At 35.7% G+C, this 22734-nt stretch overlaps 4 protein-coding genes and 1 long non-coding RNA gene across 5 annotated transcripts; 4 read left to right on the top strand and 1 right to left on the bottom strand.

Moving 5' to 3' along the window:
* On the top strand, nucleotides 4–4384 carry LOC105160327 (RNA-binding KH domain-containing protein RCF3). Its single transcript, XM_011077657.2, has 8 exons — nucleotides 4–921; nucleotides 1721–2191; nucleotides 2372–2599; nucleotides 2878–3114; nucleotides 3353–3432; nucleotides 3544–3649; nucleotides 3739–3865; nucleotides 3948–4384. Exons 1-8 carry the CDS (start codon nucleotides 181–183, stop codon nucleotides 3965–3967), a joined length of 2010 nt encoding a protein of 669 aa, XP_011075959.1. The 5' UTR covers nucleotides 4–180; the 3' UTR covers nucleotides 3968–4384.
* On the top strand, nucleotides 5691–8282 carry LOC105160328 (50S ribosomal protein L9). Its single transcript, XM_011077658.2, has 5 exons — nucleotides 5691–5976; nucleotides 6073–6207; nucleotides 6979–7086; nucleotides 7305–7382; nucleotides 7782–8282. The coding sequence occupies exons 1-5, from the start codon at nucleotides 5863–5865 to the stop codon at nucleotides 7941–7943; spliced, it is 597 nt and encodes a 198-aa protein (XP_011075960.1). The 5' UTR covers nucleotides 5691–5862; the 3' UTR covers nucleotides 7944–8282.
* LOC105160329 (nephrocystin-3) lies at nucleotides 9032–14744 on the top strand. The gene is made up of 10 exons (XM_011077659.2): nucleotides 9032–9384; nucleotides 9822–10070; nucleotides 10145–10376; nucleotides 10712–10862; nucleotides 11306–11528; nucleotides 11617–11708; nucleotides 12181–12316; nucleotides 12754–13085; nucleotides 13292–13681; nucleotides 14243–14744. Exons 1-9 carry the CDS (start codon nucleotides 9344–9346, stop codon nucleotides 13540–13542), a joined length of 1707 nt encoding a protein of 568 aa, XP_011075961.1. The 5' UTR covers nucleotides 9032–9343; the 3' UTR covers nucleotides 13543–13681; nucleotides 14243–14744.
* LOC105160330 (putative aminoacrylate hydrolase RutD) lies at nucleotides 16833–21601 on the top strand. Its single transcript, XM_011077660.2, has 11 exons — nucleotides 16833–17163; nucleotides 17344–17539; nucleotides 18071–18153; nucleotides 18674–18774; nucleotides 18924–19019; nucleotides 19191–19244; nucleotides 19410–19558; nucleotides 19645–19762; nucleotides 20691–20778; nucleotides 20882–21096; nucleotides 21190–21601. Exons 1-10 carry the CDS (start codon nucleotides 17037–17039, stop codon nucleotides 21070–21072), a joined length of 1203 nt encoding a protein of 400 aa, XP_011075962.1. The 5' UTR covers nucleotides 16833–17036; the 3' UTR covers nucleotides 21073–21096; nucleotides 21190–21601.
* LOC110011865 lies at nucleotides 20060–22117 on the bottom strand. Its single transcript, XR_002286926.1, has 2 exons — nucleotides 21893–22117; nucleotides 20060–20481 (listed from the first exon to the last, which is right to left on the bottom strand). It is a non-coding gene; the product is annotated as an uncharacterized LOC110011865 (long non-coding RNA).

A 22734-nucleotide genomic window follows, 5' to 3' on the forward strand; every position in this document is an offset into this window, starting at 1 on the left:
AATTGAAAGTGAAACCTTTGCCATTTGCAATTTTTAGTTGGGGAAGAAGTTGGAAGGAGTTGTGGGATTTGAATCTAAACCCTAATTTCCTCTGCTCGACATTTTTCAACTGAATCTTGGATTGGGATTTTGGACACCTTTTTTCTGGAACATCGTTTTCTTGAAATAGAAGAATCGCATATGGAGAGATCGAGATCTAAGAGATACTATTATGACCAGGACTATGAATCTGAAACCCTACACACGCGGAGCAAACCGCGGTACGGCAACAATTCACACGGCGGAGGTGGCGGAGGAGGTCACCATTATGCCCCTAGTTACCACAGGCGGTCCGCCTCTGGAGGAGGCGGCGGCGGTGGAGGTGGAGGAGGAGGAGGAAGAAAAATGCAGGACCCTTCCCTGATGGTGACGACGAGTTACCGGATTTTGTGCCACGACATAAAGGCGGGAGGCGTGATTGGGAAATCGGGGAGTATTATTAAGACGATTAGGCAGCACACGGGGGCGTTTATCAATGTCCACGAGCTGATGCCGGGGGACGAGGAGAGGATTATCGAGATTTCCGATACGAGGAGGCGGGACCCGGAGGGGAGGATGCCTTCCTTCTCGCCTGCGCAGGAGGCGTTGTTTTTGATACATGACAGGATATTGGAGACTGAGGTGGGAGGATATGGGCATAATGTGGGCTTTGGGGAGGATGAAAATGACGAGTATGGAAATCGGGGAGGAGGTGGCGGTGGCGGCAATGGCAATAGAGTGGTGACGAGACTGGTGGTTTCGCGCATGCATGTGGGGTGTTTGCTGGGAAAAGGGGGGAAGATAATTGAGCAAATGAGGATTGAGACTAAGACCCATATTAGGATCTTACCCAGAGATCACACTTTGCCACGCTGTGTTGCAATGTCGGAGGAGATTGTTCAGGTTTTCATTGTTACTTTTCCTCTGGAGCTTTGAGTATTTGTTCTCATGACAACATTCTCTATGGTTCAAACATGGTGTGGCATTGGCTTAGTTGCAAAAATGGAGGTCTAAGACTCCAGAAACAGAACCTTAACTGAGATTTTATTTCATGAATTCATAGGACTATGTTAAAGAATGGCATCTGGAATTGAAAATTGAACATTTGAAAGGTCAAGGTGTAACCATGTGGTATGATGAGCATGATTGGCCTGTAAACCAAGGAACGTTACCCTAATGCAGTAGGTCTAATGGTTTATGATAATGAGGTGTAGTGCATCTCAACATTGTTCAGGGATTTCACTTTGTAGGGATGCAATAATGAAGTATAGAATCTATTTAAATGCTGATAATCTGATAACATTTATTAAACTTGGTGATCTATGTAACAAATGATCAGATGATCTGACTTTCTACTTGTGAGACTTTTGACTGCTTTTTGCAATATTTCTCTAGTTCAAGTTTTCTGGTTTGGGTGAAGATTTTTGAAGCTTTGGTACTAAAATGCGGGCATACATACCTCTTCTAGTTTGCATTCTCTGGTGGAACCGTGAAAGTGTAAGCTACATGTGACTTTCATTATTCAACTCATGCAAGGTTTCATCTGGTTTTCAAAAGTCTTTCTTACTGAATGAGAAATGAAGAAGAACAGAAATCAACTAATCTAATGCCCCTCTTTGGTTATATCCACATTCAACTTGGTTGTGAATAAGTTTTTCATGTTGGCGTGTAATGTTGCAATGGAATTTCTTTTCTATTACAGGTAGTTGGTGATATGAATGCTGTGAAGAATGCTATAGCAATTATTTCATCTCGCTTGCGAGAGAGCCAACATCGTGATAGAAGCCATTTTCATAATCGACTTCATTCACCTGAGCGTTTCTTCCCTGCTGATGATGATTTCCACACAAACAGTACCCCAAGGAGATCATCTGTGGAAGGGCCTAGTTTTGGATCAAGGTATTCTGGTGGTCCCAGGGGCAACAACTATTCCTCACGTTCATCTGGATTTGCCATTGAACCTGGGCCTGCTAATGTAGCTGACAATGCTCAATCCTTCTCTGGTGAGGATCTTGTGTTCCGCATATTTTGCCCTGTTGATAAGGTTGATACTGTTCTTGGGGAGTCAGATGGGATTTTGGATTTGCTTCAAAGTGAGATAGGCGTTAATGTTGAGGTTTGCGATCCAGTTGCTGGCTCAAATGAGCATATCATAATCATATCATCAGATGAGGTAAGACTCCTACCTACTGTTAATAAATACATGGTGTGGGGTCCTTCTGCTATTCTCTTCCTCCATACAATTTTATACCATTTTCCAGCTTTATACATTAATCTTAACATTTCTAGTTTGCTTTTAGCTTGTCTGGTTTTCATAAGGGCTTAGAAGCTGATTCACCTGTGTATCTTTTAGGGTCCTGATGATGAGTTGTTTCCTGCTCAAGAAGCTTTGTTGCATATACAAACCCGTATTGTTGATCTTGTTCCTGAAAAAGAAAATATTGTTACCACTCGGTTACTTATGCAATCAGATGAAATTGGCCCTTTACTTGAGCTGGGGAAAATAGGTGGCGCAAATGTAGAGATCCTACCAAAAGAAGAACTTCCTGCAGGGTTAGCAGGGACAGACGAGATTGTACAGGTTTGTATTTTATATTCTTGTGATTCTTTGAAGATCAGTATTTATATGATTGCATCTTTTATATATGTGCGTAACCTTGTAAGAAATCTATAAGCAGATGTTCTTTTGTAGCATTTGTTTGCATCTACCCGGGTGCTTGTCCTTTTCAAATGCCTGTTGCTTTGAAATATTTTTGGTGAAAGATTCCTCTATGCATAGGTTGCTAGATTTCCATAGAAGAGCTTATGATGAAACTGATGCAAGTCTAGCATTCTCATCCACAATTTTCTTACATGTAGATAGTTGGGGAGATCAAAGCCGCTCGAGAGGCTCTGGTGGAGGTGACGTCACGGGTTCGAAGTTACATATATCGAGAGTTTATTGAAAAGGATGCACCAGTAGAAAGTGCTACTATGGAACCGGAGGCAGCTTCTAGGAACAATGTAAAACCATCTGTTGAAACCCAGGCTGGAAATGGTCCTATGGTTTCAACTCCTGAGAGTTCATCAACTGCTGCTGCACCACAGAAAGTGAAGGTTGGTGGAACAGCATAACTTTTCCTCTTGAGAACCCAATACTTTTTGTTCTTTTGTTGGCTAGAATACTATTATGAACATCAGTTCCTATCAGTAAAAAGTGTTAGTCCATGATTCAGGGTTCAAGTTTCACATCTTATTGAGCTTTGAGTTATTAATTATAGATGTTTCCAACTTGCAAACCTTCTAGCCTGTTGATTTCTTCTTAGTTCTTTAACGAGTTGTTCTTAAGTTGCAGGATGTGGCATCACCTAATGTGGAGACAGTGAAACAAAACGAGAGTGAGCGACGTGAAGATCAGCCCAGTGGATTGAATAGGTAGGACGTTTTGTCCAAGTCTATTTTTTCTTGGAGTGGAGGCCATTTTACTTTGCATTTCTCAGATTGATCAATCTCTCATGATTTTTTCACGTCCATTTTCCCATCCAGAATCTCTGTGCCACTTGTCACCAGAAGTACACTAGAAGTTGTTATACCGCCTCATGCAGCGGCAGAACTCGTAAAAAAATCAAGAAAGCTTGCTTTGATCAGTGAGGTGATTGGTCTATAGCTGCTCATAATCTTATTCATCATCTTTCACATTTGTGTATATCAGCTCCTTGACATATATAATTTATTTAACAGCTATCAGGAGCAAATGTGAAACTTATTGATGACAGACCAGAGGTAACAGAGAAGATAATTCAAATATCAGGTACTCCGGAGCAAGCCGAGAGAGCTCAGAGTTTGCTTCAAGGATTTATTTTGAGCAGTGAGTGTCTCTCTCTCTCTCTCTATATATATATATTCCCCCTTACATTCTATCTGACATGACTTTATGTTGATTTCTTCAGCCGAAGAAGATGGCCCATAGGCGTCATGAAGTTGACCATTGCTCCAGACGAAGTTGGGATGCAGCACATTAATTTTTGTCAACAGTCCGTGTATTCCCGGGTGTGCTTCTCAAGATTGTTGTGTCGCTACATTATTATGGCAGGCGGGGTCACAGGTAATTCTGCCAAGGGATTGCACATCAACAAGAATGTACAAAATGATACTAGTAGCTCAAAATGTTTTGGAATTGATGTTTCTTGTATTAAGTATGTCTGACTGTTATGCATATCCCCCCCCCAAAATCTTCCGTTCAGTCGTCGTGGGTTCCATGATATGTACTTTACAATTCTCAGTTAAATTTGACAGGAGAAGCCATCTCTGGTTGTTTGTACATGTGTTGATGTATTAACCTTATTGCAAATTTTGGTATGAATTTATGCAAGTTATATAACCATAATGAAGGTTCCAAGGGCAGAAGTTGAATTGCTACAGTTACTTCACCTGCCGAAAAAAATAATGAGTAGCCGCTCAAAAAGGTGTAACTATGAATTGAACTAATGTTAGAGCTTGTTTGGTTATCTCCAATTTTGAGTTATATATTTTATCAAACTTATATAATCAATTTGTATAATATCTGCTATAAAAAGAGAAGGAAAAAAAAAGAAGAAGAAAGAGACTATATTTTTAGATGTGGGTAAAATATTAAGAATAATAATCATGTTGGCACCAAAATTTTATCATTAATATCATTTTGATACTTGAATAATTATAAGTAATTTAATTAGTATTTGAGTTTTACCTTTATATCATTCTTTATACTAAACTAGGGGTGCAAGTTGAGCCGAGCTAGCTCGCGAGCTCAAGCTCTATAATTTATGTTTATGAGCTCGGAGCCAACTGGCGAGCTCACTCTCTTTTTTTTTTTATTATAAATATTATTTAAGCGCATATTCAATATTATATCAAGTTTATATTCAAAATTCACCATATATTTGAATTATTAGTCAATATATCTCTTATTTTTATTTTATATAATAATAAAATACAGCATTTTTATTTAATTGTTTAAAATTAAGCTTAAGCAATAGTTTTAGTAAGTTTTGATAAATAAATATTAAAAATTCACCATCAATTAAAATTATAATTTATCATCTCATATTTTAGTTTTAGATGATGTTAAAATATGGTATTTTGGTTTATATTAAAGACAAGCTTAATGGAAATTTAGTATATTTTGATAATTGTTTTGTGAATAAATATTAATATAATGCATATAAATTTTATCATAACAACAAAATATATTTATTCACTATATATTACAATTATTAATCAATATCTTATATTTTAGTTTATTATTAGTCCATATCTTATAGTTTAGTTTTAAATGATATTAAAATATAATTTTTTTACTTTATATTGTTTAAAAAAAGTTTAATCAATAATTTAGTATATTTTAATTTTTTTTTATAAATAAATATTTAATATAATGCATATGAATTTTATTTCTCTAAAGTAGACCCTCTCTCTCGTGCGAAGAAATATTGAAGAGCGCAAATTTTAATTTGACTCGTCTGCATCGCTATTAAGTACTAAACTGATATTCTTTTATTTATTTGTGTATTAATTTTTTTAATCCAGTGACTATTTTTTCTTAGATAATAAATGAAAAATAATGCATATACCAAACTTTTCTTTTGGACTGAAATTCATGTTGAACAAAAAAGTTTAACGCTTTTAACTGTATCTGACCACGACTTATACATGAAAAACCAAAATCTAAAACCCGGGGGACTAGGTTTTAGAGGTTGCGCTTCACTACAGACCTAGACCTTTCCGCCGTCGACGCCGTCGCCTCCACTTACACGGTGATCATTGAGCTCCTCACCGTAGATCAACATTTATACAACTTTTCTTCTTGACGGGTGTAGGGACATAATGGCTTTTTTACATTATGGAAAAAATATCATGCGTCGGAGCTCGATGCACCACCCGCTGCTATATGCCGTTCAAGGCGTTAGATATCGAAAGCTAGAAGTTATCCTCACGACTGTTAGTACCTCGATTTCCATACTTCTTTACCTAATCTGATTTAGGAGAAATGATTTTGTTAATTGCTTGCAAATGTTTGTCTTTTCGGTCCTTTAGACTATTGATAAGCTCGGAAAAGCTGGGGAAACTGTCAAGGTTGCACCAGGGTATTTCCGGAATCATTTGATGCCAAAGTTGCTCGCGGTGCCGAATATTGACAAGTTCGCGCATCTAATTCGCGAGCAGCGCAAGGTATTTTGTGTTTGGCTTGATTGAATTATTGCTTAGTGTTGGCCATGTCACGGAAGAAAATGTGTGTGTTTGTTTATCCGATCTCTCGTATGTTTCCTGCTTTAAGCATTTTGCTTGGGTGTTGATAGATGTTAGGTTTTGGAATCTGTTAGCAGGGCTTATGGTGTATGCTAATTTGTAATGTTGCATCTAGTACGGAATCCACATATGCTTGTAAGTATTTAGGTTCATGCTACTCAAGATGGTAGAAGGAACAGTAGTACTTCTATTATGGGTGTTATTGTCAATCTGATTTCACTAAGTTCCAACTTCCCTGTTACTGACAAGATTAATTCATGTCTTCTAAATCTGATTTCATTAAATTATTTTTCGACAGCCTATCATCCTCTTTTGATTTCATCCTTCCTCTTGCTTTCATCTGCAATTATGCATCCAATATGCAGGGTTAAAGAAAAATTTGCCTGGAAAAGGCCCAGTGAGCTAAGGTCTTCTGCAAACATGTTCCATATGTTCTTTTCTACCATTCACTTACTGTAGGTTCTGTATTTTCACTATGTTTTGTTGCTTGAGGCCCCCATATTGAATATGAAATGTTTTTTGGTCCTTTAAGTCATTGTTACTCCTGCACAGACTGTCTTTTGGTCTAATTTAATGCATGATTTAACATGTTCTGCAGTGTATAATCCAATACTTTGTTTACTGTGATAGTTATTTCAATCGGTATCTGATATGATAGTTCATTTTGTAATGTTTATCAATTGGTTTAATCAGATTTACCAGCCTAAGGAAGCTGAAGAGGTTAAAGTAGTGTCAAAGACGGAGGAAACCAACTTGAAAGAGTACATAGCGGCAGCAAATCGCCTTGCTAGTGCAAGACTGGTTTGTATATCCAATTTGAAGCTTTAAGCTCCCAATACAAAATGCTGGAAGGTTTTCTGTACGAATATGAAAAGTTCTCTCAGCTTTGTCATATTTTTTTGAAGCTTTATAATACAAAATTCTTGTTAGTCCTACAATTGATTTTTTTTTAAAAAGAAGATTCATTTGAGACAAATCAATTAGCAGTATTAATTATATATATTTTCTTTTTCTTCCAGAATATAAAAAAGTTCATCATAGAAGGAAAGGGTAATGAGTTGCGTCATCCAGTGACAAAAGAAGAAATTTTAGCTGAGGTATGATTTTGGTTATTTGGGGTTGTTATGAGGAAAAACTTTCTTCTGTGATTCTGCATACTTTTTCTGTGCTCAGTGGTGATTGTCTCTCTTGTATGACCACATAGTAGATTTATAAAGTCAAGATAAAATCTGGCTTAAGTTGGATTTTAAGATATATGACGGTCTGTGAAGCTTCTAATACCGCACGAAGCCAAAGGGGTTGAAACAGATTGCTTATGTGTATCATATTTCTTATCATATAAAAATTATTTGACTCGATTCGGTGATGGAGCAGCTACTTGATCTTTGCCCTTTTTTCTGTACAGTTATTCTCCATGAAATTTTATTTGTATGAGAAATGGTGGTTCTCATTAGATTTAGCAAGTGGTTGAATGATTGACTTCAACTTAACAACAGGTTGCCAGGCAGCTCCAAGTGCACATTGAACCTGAAAATCTGCACTTACCGATTCCCTTATCATCTTTGGGGGAGTACAAGGTGCCCCTCCGCCTGCCAAAGTCTATACCTAAGCCAGCAGGAGAAGAGTGGATTCTTGACATCAAAATAAGGAAAAGGTGAGGCACAAGGTGATAGCACCTGCAGAGTGCTTCATGAAAGAACTTTTGCTTCTGGCTGCAGAGAATTGAAGCCAAGACATTAAATGAGTTGCCATAAATGGATTAACCACTTAACATCTCATTTTCTCTCTTTCTGGACATGCAAATTCATGTCTCTTTAACTGAGACTGCTGATGTTGTTGTGGTGTATCGCTAGTGAGAAGGCACACTTGTAGATATTGTGGTTACCTGCAGAATCAGACTAGCAGTCCGACTTTTCAATGATATAAATGTGTCTTAGATCATGGGCCTTTCTTCATTCTTGGAATTTCAATGAATGTCTTACATTTGCTGGCAGCAATAATGATTTCTGGACTTCAATGTGCTCTAGACCGGATGATTATTTGCAACAGTGCAGGGGACATGAGTTTACTTGTAAATGGAGCTTAAACTCGTCGTGAGCCAAGCCTGAACACACTTCTGCAATAAAGTTGGGTGAGAATCGTGTGCTATGGTATAACATTTTAGAGCTATGCGAATAGTAAGGAGTCCTCCAATAGGGATAATTGCTAGTACACTTAGATTCTTTTTAAAAACATAAAATATATTTTCGTTCAAAAAAGTTTTGAAATTAAAAACTTACACTCCATTCGAAATCTCTCCATTTACGCTTGATTTTCTTTCATTTGAAAATGCAAAACTGCAGTTTCTTTCAAAATAGTTTTGAAATTAAATTTACACTTGATTTGTTTTTTTTGTTAGAATTTGAACGAAAAATATTGATTTTAGTAAAATATATATATATATATTTTAAATTTTCTTCATATTTAATATTTTTATGTATAGTTTTGTTTTATAAAGGGATATATAATATATATATACAGAGAGAGAGAGTGAGGTTAACGTTATTATATTTTTCTGTTTATAAATACAAAATTATTACATGAAAATATTAAATAAATAAGAAAGTATAAAAATTTATATAACTTTTGTTAAGGTCAATAATTTTTGACTAAACTTTAATGGTAAGATTTATTTAAAAAACACATTTTTAGAAAGGTTGGAAATGTAAGTCACTGTTCTCTAATATTTGTAGTCCAAAGATCTTGGTTTGGTTTTATGGCCTACAAATTTCGGGAAAAGCACTTGGTATGAAAAAGTCACTTTGTCTGCTATATTTCTTTATTTTTATTTCAATTATTTTTTTTCTTTTTCACTATTTAAAACAGCCCACAATGAGTATTTTTCAGAAAAGATGGATCGTTAAATGGTCCACTTAGGTTTTTAGCCCAATCTTACTGGGCTGAACTTTCTATAAAGCCCATTATTTAACTCATTCTAATCAACAAAAATTTAAAGCGACGGATACTCCCAGCACTCCACCGCTTCACTGGTAGTGGTAGAGTAGTCTTAGCTTTGTCAATGGCTGCCGTCTTCTCTTCCTCAATATCTGCCGCTTTCAGGTACAATTCTCAACTATGTGTAAGCATTAAATCCATTTTGTTTGTATTGTAATTCCTACTTCAAATTATAAATTATCCGAGAAAATCTGGATTTGAACTTTTTTTTGACGTTATTTGTTGCTTCTATCTATGATAGAGAGCCGCCTTGCTACAATTTCTGAATGATTAGTTAACTGTGATAATGGATATTTAAGTATATGCGAACTATGGAGTTTAAGTAAATTGAATGCTTAAAACATCTCTAAGTAATAGTGTTAACAAAAATAGCAAATGTTGTGTAAGGTCTATTATAGTATTGAAAAGTGAAGATTGAGCGTTGTTTTTGTGGACAAGGAGATTTGCCTTCTACCAACTAATTTTTCCTGTATTTATCTCTGACTTCTGTTGACGTTTTTGGATTTTATATCGAATTCATCATTGTTTAATCTTTATTCCAGGATGAATCCGATATACCCCAAAGCTACACCGGATAGCTTACAATTGCAGGAAGTGTTTGTGCCATCCTGTGCCCAAATAATTGTCCCATTTCCAAAGTGTAGACTTAAGCTTTATATGGTACCATTTAACCGGTTTTCTGGACGGCATGGTCTGAGAAGTTTTGCTGTGGATAGCTTGTTAAGAGTAGCTGGAAAACATCCTGAAACCGATGTATCTTCGGGTGTTCTGGGTCCAAACAATTGCCAGAGGTATAAACTTGTTTAGGTAAATGATTATTGTGGGTCCAAATTGTTGATAACTTCTCCATGAACTTATCTGGCAGATCAAGTGAACTTGAAGGACAGCTTCAGGAATTGTTTGATGAAGTTAAGACTATGATTAAATTGGGAAAGAAAGATGATGCTGTAGATTTGCTTCAAGCAAATTATGAAGCTGTTAAGGAACAGGTGGAATCAGGTGCTCGAGGCATAGAAGAAGCCGCTATTCTTGATGTCATAGCCTTGGGGTACATGGCCCTTGGAGACTTGAGGACTGTCAGATCCCTAATGGATGTGGTAATTTAATTTGCAAATATTTAGGTATAGTATTTTTGCATTTTTGTGTAAGACTTCAGTCTTGTGATATTAAGAGCATGAGTTTACAAAGGGAGGACCAACTTTCTCCGAGAACTAACATGATAATTATTTTGAGTTGGAGCAATTATTTGATCAACCTAAAATATATATATTTGTTACAGTAAGTGGCTATCTCCACTTTCATATGTTCTATACTGGAGATGTCTAGACTCTAGAGGCATCTGATATCGGTTTTCAAACAAAATGTCTTGTTTGATTATATAAGCTGAGATGATTTATCATTTTCTCTGGTGCTGCATTGATTCTGATTTCAGTTGCACGAGATTGTGAATGAGCTAAAAGATGAGGAGCTGCTTCTTGATTCAATACTAATGCATATGGGAAGTATTAATGCCAAGTTGGAAAAGTTTGAGTTGTCCATTTCTTTCTACAGAAGATCCTTGCAAATTATGGAAACAAAATATGGTAGGTTGATACTTCCACATTTTAAACGGGGGTGTTCATAGTTCGGTTAAACCGGCCGAACTGAATCGAACCGAATGTTTTTTGTTTTTAAAATTTGGTTTTCGGTTCGGTTTTTTCCGTAACCGTTCAGTGACCGAACTGACCCGAAAACCGATTTATATTCTTAAAAATCGATTCCGATTTTGGTTTAAACCGAACGGAACCAATACTGTTCGGTTTGATTTTCGATTTTTAAAAAAAGTGAACCGATTTTTCGGTTCGGTTAACCGAACTGAACACCCCTAGTTTTAAATGCCATTAGTTCTATTTCCCGGATGAAAATGCTAGATTTCGTTGCTTGGAACAGGGGTCCATTAATTGCTAATTGGCATAATTCTGTAATATTTTCAAAACAATTTGCTAATGCAAAAGCCTCTGTAAGAAATTTTTCTTTTTTCCTCTAGGAAGTAAGAGCTCATTCCTTTCCACACCATTGCTGGGAATGGCAAAAGTTCTGGAAACTAATGGAAGAGCCACTGAGGCAATAGAGACATACCAGCGAGTCATTAAAATATTAGAATCTAGTAGAGGAGGGGAGAGCGAGGAATTGATTTTGCCATTATGTTCAATGGGCAATCTTCTAATGCATGAGAGGAAAACTTTGGATGCTGAATACACCTTCAATAGGTTAGTAAATTGTATCATGGATATGTTACATAGAAAACCTGTCTTCATTCTGATGATGAACTATTTGATTTCTTCTCTTTTGTATTAGAGTTGTGAACATTTATAGGAGGTCATATGGGGAAAAGGATGAAAGAGTCGGCATGGCTATGTCTTCATTGGCCCAGGTGAAATGTGCAAAAGGTAAATTAATGAGTGATGCTATTTATTTCTTGTGAAGTGTTGTACTAGTTTGTTCGCAAGTAACCAGGCTCTTTGAAATGAATTCTCAGTTGATGGTAACACATAACACTGTGTTCGTCAACTCATTAGGACCAGAGTACAATTACTTGTCCTCTATGGGTATCCAGATAAATGGAACAGTTGTGAGCATATTTGTGTTGGATCCATGAGAGCAAATGAAGTACTTTAACTGCTTTTTCCTTCCTGTTTCTTCTCTTTCTGCAGGCAATGCTGTTAGAGTTATCTCATGCCCTAAATTGCTCAGCCAAAAGATAAAAGTCGATTTAGTTTAATTCAAGTGCTAGGTCTTATCCTGCTGTTCTTTTGTTAAGATACATGCTCTATACCTAAAATTGAGTCATCATATGACCCTCCTTGACAATCATTCTCACCCAGAGAAGCATTTCTTTATGAACTAGTCTTTTTTCTGCAGGCGAAGTCAATGAGGCCATTGATCTATACAAGAGGGCAATCCAGATTCTCAAGGATTCAAAACACATGGCAGTAGATGACAAAGTTTTGGAGAAAATGAGAATAGATTTAGCTGAACTTCTTCATCTAGTGGGAAGGTGGGAAATGTCTGGTTAAGTAACTTGACATTTACTTTCAGACTCCAATGGCAGGACTGAGATTTTACAGTTTGAGAAGCTTTTCTTTTATCATTTTGTGCTTTGAGTGTTGCATTTATTACATCAAGATCCTTTGCTAAGTATGATAGTACCTTTAAAAAAAAAACAATAGTTATCAGGACTCAACTGATTCTTTCAGATTCTAATAGCAGTTGGATGACATGAATTCATTTAGAAGTTGAGCAAGCAAATAATGTGCTCCATGAAACCTACAAGTAATTTTTTTTTAAAAAAAAATGTCCTCAGTAACATTTATTTGTACATGGTAAATTATAGTGTGCATATCAGGCACGTATGGACAAGCAGCAGGTGCTATGTTGCACAGTTAAAAAAAACTATGGTTCATGTATTCTCACAATCTTGGTTGCTGTGCACAGAGCACAAGAAGGACGAATGCTGCTGGAAGAATGCTTGTTGATATCTGAGAGGTTTAAAGGAAAAGGACATCCCAGCTTAGTTCCCAACCTTGTAAATCTTGCAACATCGTTTTCACGCTCTAAGAATTTTGCTGAAGCTGAGCGCTTGCTGAGGATAAGTTTGCAAATATTGATGAAGACTGTGCCCCCTGATGACCCATCCATCACCTTTCCCATGCTAAATTTGGCTGTTACCCTCTACAATCTACACCGTGATGAAGAAGCAGAAAAAATTGCTCTGGATGTTTTATCCATCCGTGAAAAGGCATTTGGAAAGGAATCTTTACCAGTTGGTAAGCCTATAAGGAACTCTGCACAATTGATTGAACATTCTTTGTGCCACTATGATATGTAACCGTCTTATGGTTGTTTCTCTATTGTCAACATTATGAACTTCATGGACCTCTACCATGAAATCCCTGCCAGAGTTTGGTGTACATGAAGCACTGATATGATTTCAACCTGGTATGACATTTTTTTTCTAAAATTGATTTAACAGGAGAAGCTCTTGATTGTTTGGTATCCATTCAGACCCGACTACAGAAGGATGAAAGTGAGTTGGTCGAGCTGCTCAAGAGAGTTTTAAAAATTCAGGAAAAAGCTTTTGGCCATGATAGTGAAGAGGTTATGGAAACATTGAAGAAAATTGTACATTACCTGGACAAAATGGGGATGAAAACTGAGAAATATCCTCTGCAGAAGAGATTATCCATACTCAGAAACAAACATAAGCAGATGGCTGTTTATTAGCAGCTGTCTTTGTAAGCTGCATAATTCTGATCTTTCCTTATAATGGAGCAACATTCTAGAACTTCAACTTCGAGGCTGTGAACAAGGTTCAGCGGGCCAGAGGACATGAGCAACCTTTACTTTGAGATTGAATGATGAGGTATAAGTAATTTAAATCTATTTACTTGTTGATACTATAGGTGATGTGAGCTTGCTGTTTTCTTCTTAAAAACCTGCTGGAGTTGTCTTTGACAGCAATGGCTTAGTAGGATGAATAATCTACCGGAAGGAAATCCTGCTTTTACACAAAAACAATTTTGCGTTTATTTTGTCTTGAAAACCATCAAAGTAAGGCAGATTTTTACATTCGATTAAGAGTCTCGCCAGTGACACTCTTCACTATGGAGGACATAGTTGAAACCTTAACGTGTGCCACTATGCATCTCATTTACAGAGCAGTAGCTATAATATCGAATGGCAGGGCAGGATTGTGTTCATATGTTTGTGAAGAGGCTTCATGGTCTTGATTCTTTTTCAACTTCTTTTTGGTAGTAATTGCCTATACTCTTCGTTGTGATGTCATGAACATATAGTTAAAAGTACGCATGTTGGTTAATTTTTCATTCAGATGTTTCCTCATCTATTTTGCAAAACTTTTTTCCAATAATGTTCCACATTCACATTAACTTATCACTGTACATTGTGAATCAATTTGTGACAGGATTGAGATACACAACAGTTGCTCTTTCTTGAGAACAGTGATTCATAGTATGCAAGCCATCTGAAAGCCACGGAGCCATGCTATACGATTAGAGTTTAAATGAGTTATAAAGAAATTTTGCACCTTCTATCATTGCCTTACAGCTCATGTTACTTCTGATGAAGAGTCCAAACCATGTGCTATGTCTTCGCTTCAGGACAACCAGAAAAGCAAAAATCACCGAAAGAGCAGTCCCCTTCAGGTACATATTGTGCTCATCTGCAGCCAGCGAATTCATCAAATTCATTAGAAAACATATAGAATGTAATAGGTGGATAGTGAATCAGACAAGTTAGATCAACTAAAACGTGTGTGTGTGTGTGTGTGTGTGTATGTATATTGGTGTATACTTTCTAGAGTGCATGAATATTGTGGTTGTGGTCAATTGCAACAGTAATTTTTGGTCCAAATTGAGCAACCCATTTGTTTATTTTTTTGGTGAACTAAGTGATGAAATTCAATAGTTTGTTGTTGTGTGTAGGCTGTGTAGGTAGATAAGGAACAGGACAAGTGAGTCAGCCCCATCGTGTCAGACACCAAACATTAAACCTCCACAGCCACAAACTTCTTCTGTTCAACATAATCATACTCCTTTACATTATCCTCCAAAATTTCTCCACCCCCCATATCAACATATCAAATAAAAACATGTCTCAAAGTTCATTATGCAACGTTATGCACGCTTCCCCCTCTACCAATTACTCTTCTCTTGCTCTATTTTCTCTTAAACAATTATAATAAAGCACGGCATTAACAGTGATTAACTACAATGAATAATCACCCAATATGGTTTGATTATTTTATTGGGATAATTACGCTGTCTTTTTTTAGGATTTTATGTAATTTTACTGTGGTTTGAAAAATTATATCTAGTATTATTAAGGTTTGTTTTTGCCTAACAAATGAATTTTTTTATTAGTCAAAATTAACCAAATTTGTTGATAAAAAACTTAATGATAATTCATATTTACCTCTAATTGAGTTATTACTAATTTATTGTAAGTTAAATAATTTTATTTAGGGAAAAGGAAAATTTTTGTCCTATAATTTTAGTCTAAATTCATATCGGCCTTTTATTTTTGCCAATATTAGATTTAGTCCTTTATCTATCGATTTTGCGTAGATTTGGTCCTTTAGTCTAATTTACGACACTTTTGTTTTTTTTATAATAAATGTTAATAATCCATTCTAATGCTCCAAGTGTAATATAAACAAATATTTTTCAATAAATCTACACTCTTATACTATTTTAGCCGACCATTAGCTACGAGATGCAAAATGAATGGATATATATGAACTAAAATTGCTCTTGAAAAGTTGTGTATGGATAAAAATTATTTAAAATTGGGAAATGACTAAAATTAAGTAATTTTAGAAATTACTAAACTAAAACTATAACAGGTAAATTTAGAGGACTTTTGCCTAATGGGAGTTTATATGTTAGAGAGAAATAAACTTATAGATATAATTTTCTCTACTATATGATGTTTACGTGTAACTTTACAAAACTTGATAGGAGGGTTGTTTAGTTATCTTTATTTTATTTTCAGGCTTAACACGAATGAAGATTTTCTGAAAAAGAGTTTTTTATGTGCGTTTCTCCTGTTGTCGTGGGATCCTTATAACGATTAATTATAATTTAATTATCCTAAATTATTTATTTTTTGAGGTCTTTATTTTATCATATTAAAATTTCTTTTGTTTTACAATTACTTGTAACAAAAAAATATTATCCTTTGATTGGTGAAAGGACAGGACAGAGAGTCGTTAACCACAAAGTACAACTCCAACAGCCACACTTTCCTCAGCTCTTTCCTAATAAATTCAAGAATGACGACTTTTGACTCAGCTTCCCCGGCCGACCACCATCCTCCACTCCTTATCTGCCACGCACACACCACATCTCGCCTCACCGTTTTTGTGTATAAACAACATTATTTTATTATTCAATATTTTTATTTTTAATTAAATAACTAGTATGAATTTGTTGAATTTCCATATGAGATATAGAATTAGTATTTTCACAAATAAGACCATACTTTTTGGGTTTGATTTCTTCTACTTACCTTTTGACTCTTTATGTGGTGAAATTCGAGTCAATCAAATTCAATTTACACCTTTTCTTTTTTCAAAAAAATCATTTATTAATTTAATATTATTAAATTAATTAAACATGAAAATTTAAAATCAACTACAAACAGGCTTTGTGAGTTTGAATCTCACGAACGTAAATATTTAATCTACTTTTAATAGTAGTATCTATTCGTTTTGAAGTTATTGAGTAATTTAAATATATTAATATATTTGATATTAAATATTATAATAATAGTATATTTATTGGTTCAAAAGTATCGATAAAAAAAAACTAAAAACATCATGTTGAGTATCATTTTCGTCCTATCGATTATATATTTTTATTTTTAGAAAAAGTGTGAAAATATATTTTTTATTGGAGTCATATTATAAATATATTTTTAATATGTATGTTTAAAATAAAAATTAGTGATAGTTATGAGCAAGAGTCCAATATATGTATTATGTATATGCTCCTCAAAAAACAAATGACAGCACATAGGAGGGGTGTGGTATATATATTTCAGCCACGACGGTTGCGTTCCTCTCATTTGCTCTTCTTGGGTTCTCGAATCTTTCAAATTCTGTCGACACATACACATCTATCTACACTTCTTCTTCCTCTGTTTTTCCCTCTCTCTAGAATCCGAAATTCTCTACAGCCAGACGTAGAAGAGGAGGAATGCTGTTCTGTAACGTGGGAATGTACCAGAACAAAGATGGGGACGCACTACCTAATAACAACAACGGAATCAAGATTTTCTACCGAACCTACGGCAGAGGACCTGTTAAAGTTCTTATGATCATTGGTAAATCATTTCATTTTTGTGTTATTTTTCTTAGGATTTAATCTGTTCTGGTGTTTTTGGCGGATTGGTTTTTTTGTTCTACCTTGATCGTTTTGTGAGAATGGCCTTCTTCCCAATTTGTTGTTTTTCTGGAATGAGTTTTGGGTTTAACTTTGGTGGGTCTTTGTGGTGAATCGTCAGGATTGGCTGGCACGCACGATTCTTGGGGCCCACAGATAAAGGGTCTGGTCGGAACTCTGACTCCGAACGACGAAGAATTACCGACCGGTGATCGGAGCAATGGAGATGGCGGGGTAGGTGCGTGTGTGGAGGTTTGTGCTTTCGATAACCGAGGAATGGGTCGGAGCTCCGTTCCCACAAAAAAGTCAGAATATACGTGAGTATTGCCATTCATTTTAGATTTTTTCTTTTTCTTTCTTTTTTATGGGGGGTTTTTGAACATAGATTTTTTCCTTTGTTTACATAAATATATATATATATATATGTATATGTACATATAATATACTTTCTCTTCAATTTTGTAATATATTCTCATTTAATAGTTTCAATGAAATTTGAGATTTTTTTCTTTTTCCAGTTATGTGGTTGTGTATGCGTCCACACCTGTGGTTGAATGGTGGAACAACATTGAAATTTTCAACGTGATTTACTTTTTGTGTTGTTCTTATGGCACTTTTTGTCAATTGGTGGAATGGTGTCAAAACTCGTGGGGATTTCTGCTTAAGATATTATCTTAGGTGGGGTCAGAAATGGAAAAGCCCCCACTGGAATAAGCTTAGGGGTGTCAATTGGTTTTAGTTTGAGGGGAGAATTGATGTTTTGACAAATTCAAAGTTGCTAGAATTGAAGATTGTGGGTTTGATGTTATCAATATTAGTGATGTTAATGTTAAATCTACCTTTCGCAGGACGAGAATAATGGCAAAAGATGCAATAGCTCTAATGGATCATTTGGGCTGGGAAAAAGCTCATGTTTTTGGACATTCGATGGGTGAGTCTTTGACTTTGAATTTGTAGTTGGCAGTATTGACCTGGCTAATCCCCTAGAACTTGTATTCTTGGATCTTGCTTCTCATTATTGAACTTAAAATGTTATTTTCTGGAGGTCAGTATGTTACGTATGCTTAAAGAGCACTTATGGACCCCCATATGTTGAAATGCTTGTAATCTTTGAAGTCTGGATGGTTATTATCTAACGCTATATTCAAATGCTTATCTAGGATCAGATTAAATGGTTTGCGCTTGTTTTATTTTTTTACTATGTTCTTGCTGCAAGACTTTTCACATTCACGGGCAAAAGCTTGACTCAAAATCGCAGTCTTTTGGAGCTTTTATTAGCATATCCATCCATCTTCTTCAAGGCACTAGCCTCAGATGAATTTTTGACTTGTATCCATGTATATCTTTTATCAACATGGATTATACATAGAAGCATGTCACTCTAACTGAACTGTTACTGGTGGGCTAAGTTGGTTTATTGCTGAACCTGGTTGATTTTGTTAATAATGCAGGTGCTATGATTGCTTGTAAGCTTGCTGCTATGGTGCCTGAAAGAATTTTGTCTTTGGCTTTGTTGAATGTAACTGGTGGAGGTTATGAATGCATACCAAAGGTATAATTTCTTGTGGGAGACAGATGGTAAATTTGTGATAATTGTAAGCTATAGAACTTTTTCTGAAGTTCAGCTTATGTTTGCACTTTCTCTATTGTGAAATGGTGGATATAAGGTTACATTCACATTATCTCCCATATTCATTTCAGATTGACCGTCAAACTTTGTCTATTGCAATGCGTTTCCTAAGGGCAAAAACTCCTGAGCAGAGAGCAGCTGTTGATTTGGATACCCATTACTCACAGGTTAAAGGATTTTTCATTTGTTTGAACTCTCTTTTTGAATTTCTTTCATGTTTAAAACCTATCATCTCTTCCTCTCTCCCTCTCTTGGTCTTTACATGCTGTTCTTTTTCTTTTTCTCATTACCTTGGAGATGGCGGATAATTGATTGGATTTGTTGTGCGCCCTTTGCAGGAATATCTTGAAGAGTATGTTGGACAAAAGACCAGAAGATCAATCTTATACCAAGTAAGTCATTCTAAGCATTACAAATTTGAGATGAAAAAACTAACAATGTACTTTTTCTTTTGAAGTTGAATATGTCTGTAGTTGGAGTGAGATAACTGTGTTCTCATTTTTTAACCAAGGTTGGAATCTTAAAATACAACATGCTTAATGACTTAAATTCTGCAGGAATATGTAAAAGGCATATCAGCAACTGGTATGCAGTCAAATTATGGATTTGACGGTCAGGTTAATGCTTGCTGGACCCATAAAATGTCACGAGCGGAGCTAGAGTCTATCCGTCTGGCTGGATTTCCTATATCAGTAATTCATGGCAGGTAACCCTTGCACCGAAGAGCTGCTGATTTCTCCTATTCATCATATGATGTTTAATCTGCTAAGATGATCAGAACTTTATATGTAGGCATGATGTCATTGCTCAGTTGTGCCACGCAAAACGACTTGCAGAGAAATTGTATCCATCTTCAAGAATGGTTGAACTTAATGGCGGACATCTAGTTAGCCATGAGAGGACTGAAGAGGTAAACTTCTCTTCCTTTGGTGTCACTTATAAACAACCAAGTTAATGTCAATGTTTTTTAAGTGTAAACTGGGAGAGGAAAAAGTAGAGTTGCGAATCAGAATTGATCTTATCGAAAGCAACTGTCATGAATTCAGTAGAATGACAAGATCCGAAGTTCTCGTGTTATAATTTATTGGGTTGAGATCTTCTGGTGTTACCCATGTAAAAAGGTGTCACAGATATTCATATCACATACTAAATGCAGATGCACTCTTCAGAAATTAAGGTGCTGGAAAGTTCAGATTTGAGGAATGTATAAATAATGATGTGCAAAGGTTGATTATTTTTGGAGTGCTCTAGAAATGGTAAAGAATAGTACAGTAGTTGGTAGTCTGTCTTGAAGAAACGAATTGGTGCTTCACATATATAGCTGGAATCATGATACATGACTGAATAAACAAGTAGATGAAACTACCCTATCCATGAGATGAACTGGAAAAATGTTTGTGGAAAATTTCTGTGGGGTACGAACAGGCGCGGCACCTCCTTCCCCTGCCCGTTGGTGTCGCACAATTAAGAAACAAATGTAAATAGAACTTGGCTTTGAACCAGCCTAATGAACTTGGAGAACAATACTGTTTCAACTAAAGTCGAAGGTCCACCATTGTCTGCAGTCACTGTCATGACTGCTAAAACAATGTTCTTATGATCAACCTCATAATTGAAGACCAAAGAAGCCTGAATTGAGATTTTCCATTATCACAATAAGCAAAAAGAAGTGTGCCTATGCCATGCAGCAAATCTCTCTAAGAAGTGCCAAGTAACTGAAATCATCTGTAATGTCTTTAAATTGATTCAGCAATTGAATACAGATTATAATATCACTGGAAAGAGGTCAAGTTACTCCAAACTTGATGCTTACTTCTTATCCTTCGTTAAACTTACAGGTCAATAAGGCTCTTTCTGAGTTGATCAAAGCATCAGACAGTATGACAAGTCTATGCGAGTGGACAAATTTGTCCAATAAAAGCTGTGGTGAGTTCTATTTATTTAACTGCTTCATCTTTGTGGATTACTGGTCTCGGTGTCCTACAACAACTATAGTCATATGATCACATCTCATCTATGGCATTCTCAGGGTGTAAATATACTAGTCGGATATCATTATTGAGATCAAAGAGTTCATTTTTCATTGTTGGGAGCATAGAGAAGCTACACATTTTCCTAGCGTACTTTTTTGGCCTCTTTGTATTGGCATTTGAGAACATACGAAGAGGTGTGCAGAGGCTTAAACCCGTTAGAGTAGGATCTGCTCTTACATTAAGCTAACGTCCCATCAAGCTTTCTCTACCGGTAATTTACTCTTTCTGCTGCAATTGCCATAATTACTATTAAACTGCTTGCCTGCTCAATCTCTAAGATTCTTAAGCATTCATTTGTCTTCAGTTTGTAGGGATTTCTTGTGTCTTCTTGGACCCAAAAATGTACAGGAAACTAGGTCAGAGACCAATCAACAAGATGATTATTGAATCGACTATGGCATTTCAGTTCAAAAACACAGCATGGAATGATTATGAGAATGAGAAGGTCTGGATGCAGCCAGAACTGCTTCTGGCAAGGCCAAGGAACCTTGCACTTGCAGCAACAAAACCCTGCTTCCAGCTCCATCTTGAATGAAATGGAATGCATAGTGGACATATATTTTCCATTTATTCAACTTAGACAATCCATTGTAAATCCCTTCTGAAATATGTAGGGAATATTGGAAATTACAGTTTTCTTGATTACTTCTCCATCCTCAGCTTGAAAGTTTCCCATAAAAGAACTAAATAATTTACTTGAAACACTTACCCTCTTATGATATTCAGTTTCTTACTCAACTTTCTGGAGTTCTCCACACCAAGTTTATCAATTAACAAGGACAAAGAGGTGAAGAAACCTCCTACTACTGCTATGTAATGAGGTAAATCTCAGTAGAAACATGCAAACAATAATAACAATCACGTTATTACACAAAAGTAATAACAATCACGTAACGCTACGCTACGATAATAATCGGTTGGGGAAAAACGCACTAATATTACACGAATTTAGTGATTAAATAAGCTTCCAAGAAGAATCATCATAAGAAGTTCATAATCATACTTACATGTATCTGAGCTGGTCTTGCATCTCTTAGCCTCCTTGAAAGCTCCTCTCATGGCAACAAACCATTCTCAGCTAGCATACAGCCTATCCAGGCACGTCTAGGAGCGGAGGAGGCCGGTATTCAAGGTGATGAGCCACCATCATGAAGAAAGAAAGGAGGAGGGGGTTGGTATTCAAGACTATACGAACCAATCTTTATTGGGTGAATAATGCAAGTATATACAGCAATTGGGCCAATGTAGTAATATACCAGAAGAATATTCTAATATGCTTGTCTGCCCCCCATAAAGAATTTCAGCCAAACAAGCTAAGCCCATGGGATTCCAATACTCAAATCAACCTAATTACATAATAAATATAATATACTTATTATGTAATCAATCATTCTATTTCAACTATACATAAGTTATACATTAAATATATTACGCACATTATAACATTATGTCAAATGTATTATTCTGTTTGTTCTGATTAGTTTAGGATAAGGGAATAATTCCCTTTATCAAGAATATGACTACATATAATTTATTGCATCGACTTTTGTAATTATGGTAGGTTATTTAAAATAAAATAATTTATCTTAAATTATTATATATATCCTCGTGAATATTATAGTTTATAATTGTTCTAGTCATACGTCAATTAAACAAGCAAACTCTTCATGTACACTATATCAATAGACAGAAGTTGTTGTTTAATGTAAAGATTCAAATTTTTTATATTAATATTTCCTTTTACAGTAAGTTTGTATAGATTTGCAAGAAACAAGATCAATTACATTCATTTTATAGATTGTGTCGTATTCCTTGACCTGTCGAATGAAACACTACCTGATTCATGATT

This window comes from Sesamum indicum, linkage group LG4 (assembly GCF_000512975.1).
Source record: "Sesamum indicum cultivar Zhongzhi No. 13 linkage group LG4, S_indicum_v1.0, whole genome shotgun sequence".
NCBI lineage: Eukaryota > Viridiplantae > Streptophyta > Magnoliopsida > Lamiales > Pedaliaceae > Sesamum > Sesamum indicum.

Bases quoted from the DNA above. Each gene is read 5' to 3' on its own strand.
- LOC105160330 (XM_011077660.2), top strand. From the start codon at position 17,037: ATGCTGTTCTGTAACGTGGGAATGTACCAGAACAAAGATGGGGACGCA. The intron at 19,020-19,190 runs GTTAAAGGATTT...CGCCCTTTGCAG, and splicing joins TGGATACCCATTACTCACAG to GAATATCTTGAAGAGTATGT. The intron at 19,763-20,690 runs GTAAACTTCTCT...TTAAACTTACAG, and splicing joins GCCATGAGAGGACTGAAGAG to GTCAATAAGGCTCTTTCTGA.
- LOC105160328 (XM_011077658.2), top strand. From the start codon at position 5,863: ATGGCTTTTTTACATTATGGAAAAAATATCATGCGTCGGAGCTCGATG. The intron at 5,977-6,072 runs GTTAGTACCTCG...TCGGTCCTTTAG, and splicing joins TAGAAGTTATCCTCACGACT to ACTATTGATAAGCTCGGAAA. The intron at 6,208-6,978 runs GTATTTTGTGTT...TGGTTTAATCAG, and splicing joins TAATTCGCGAGCAGCGCAAG to ATTTACCAGCCTAAGGAAGC.
- LOC105160329 (XM_011077659.2), top strand. From the start codon at position 9,344: ATGGCTGCCGTCTTCTCTTCCTCAATATCTGCCGCTTTCAG. The intron at 10,071-10,144 runs GTATAAACTTGT...CTTATCTGGCAG, and splicing joins GGTCCAAACAATTGCCAGAG to ATCAAGTGAACTTGAAGGAC. The intron at 11,529-11,616 runs GTTAGTAAATTG...CTTTTGTATTAG, and splicing joins GCTGAATACACCTTCAATAG to AGTTGTGAACATTTATAGGA.
- LOC105160327 (XM_011077657.2), top strand. From the start codon at position 181: ATGGAGAGATCGAGATCTAAGAGATACTATTATGACCAGGACTATGAA. The intron at 3,650-3,738 runs GTGATTGGTCTA...TTTATTTAACAG, and splicing joins AGCTTGCTTTGATCAGTGAG to CTATCAGGAGCAAATGTGAA. The intron at 3,866-3,947 runs GTGAGTGTCTCT...TGATTTCTTCAG, and splicing joins TCAAGGATTTATTTTGAGCA to CCGAAGAAGATGGCCCATAG.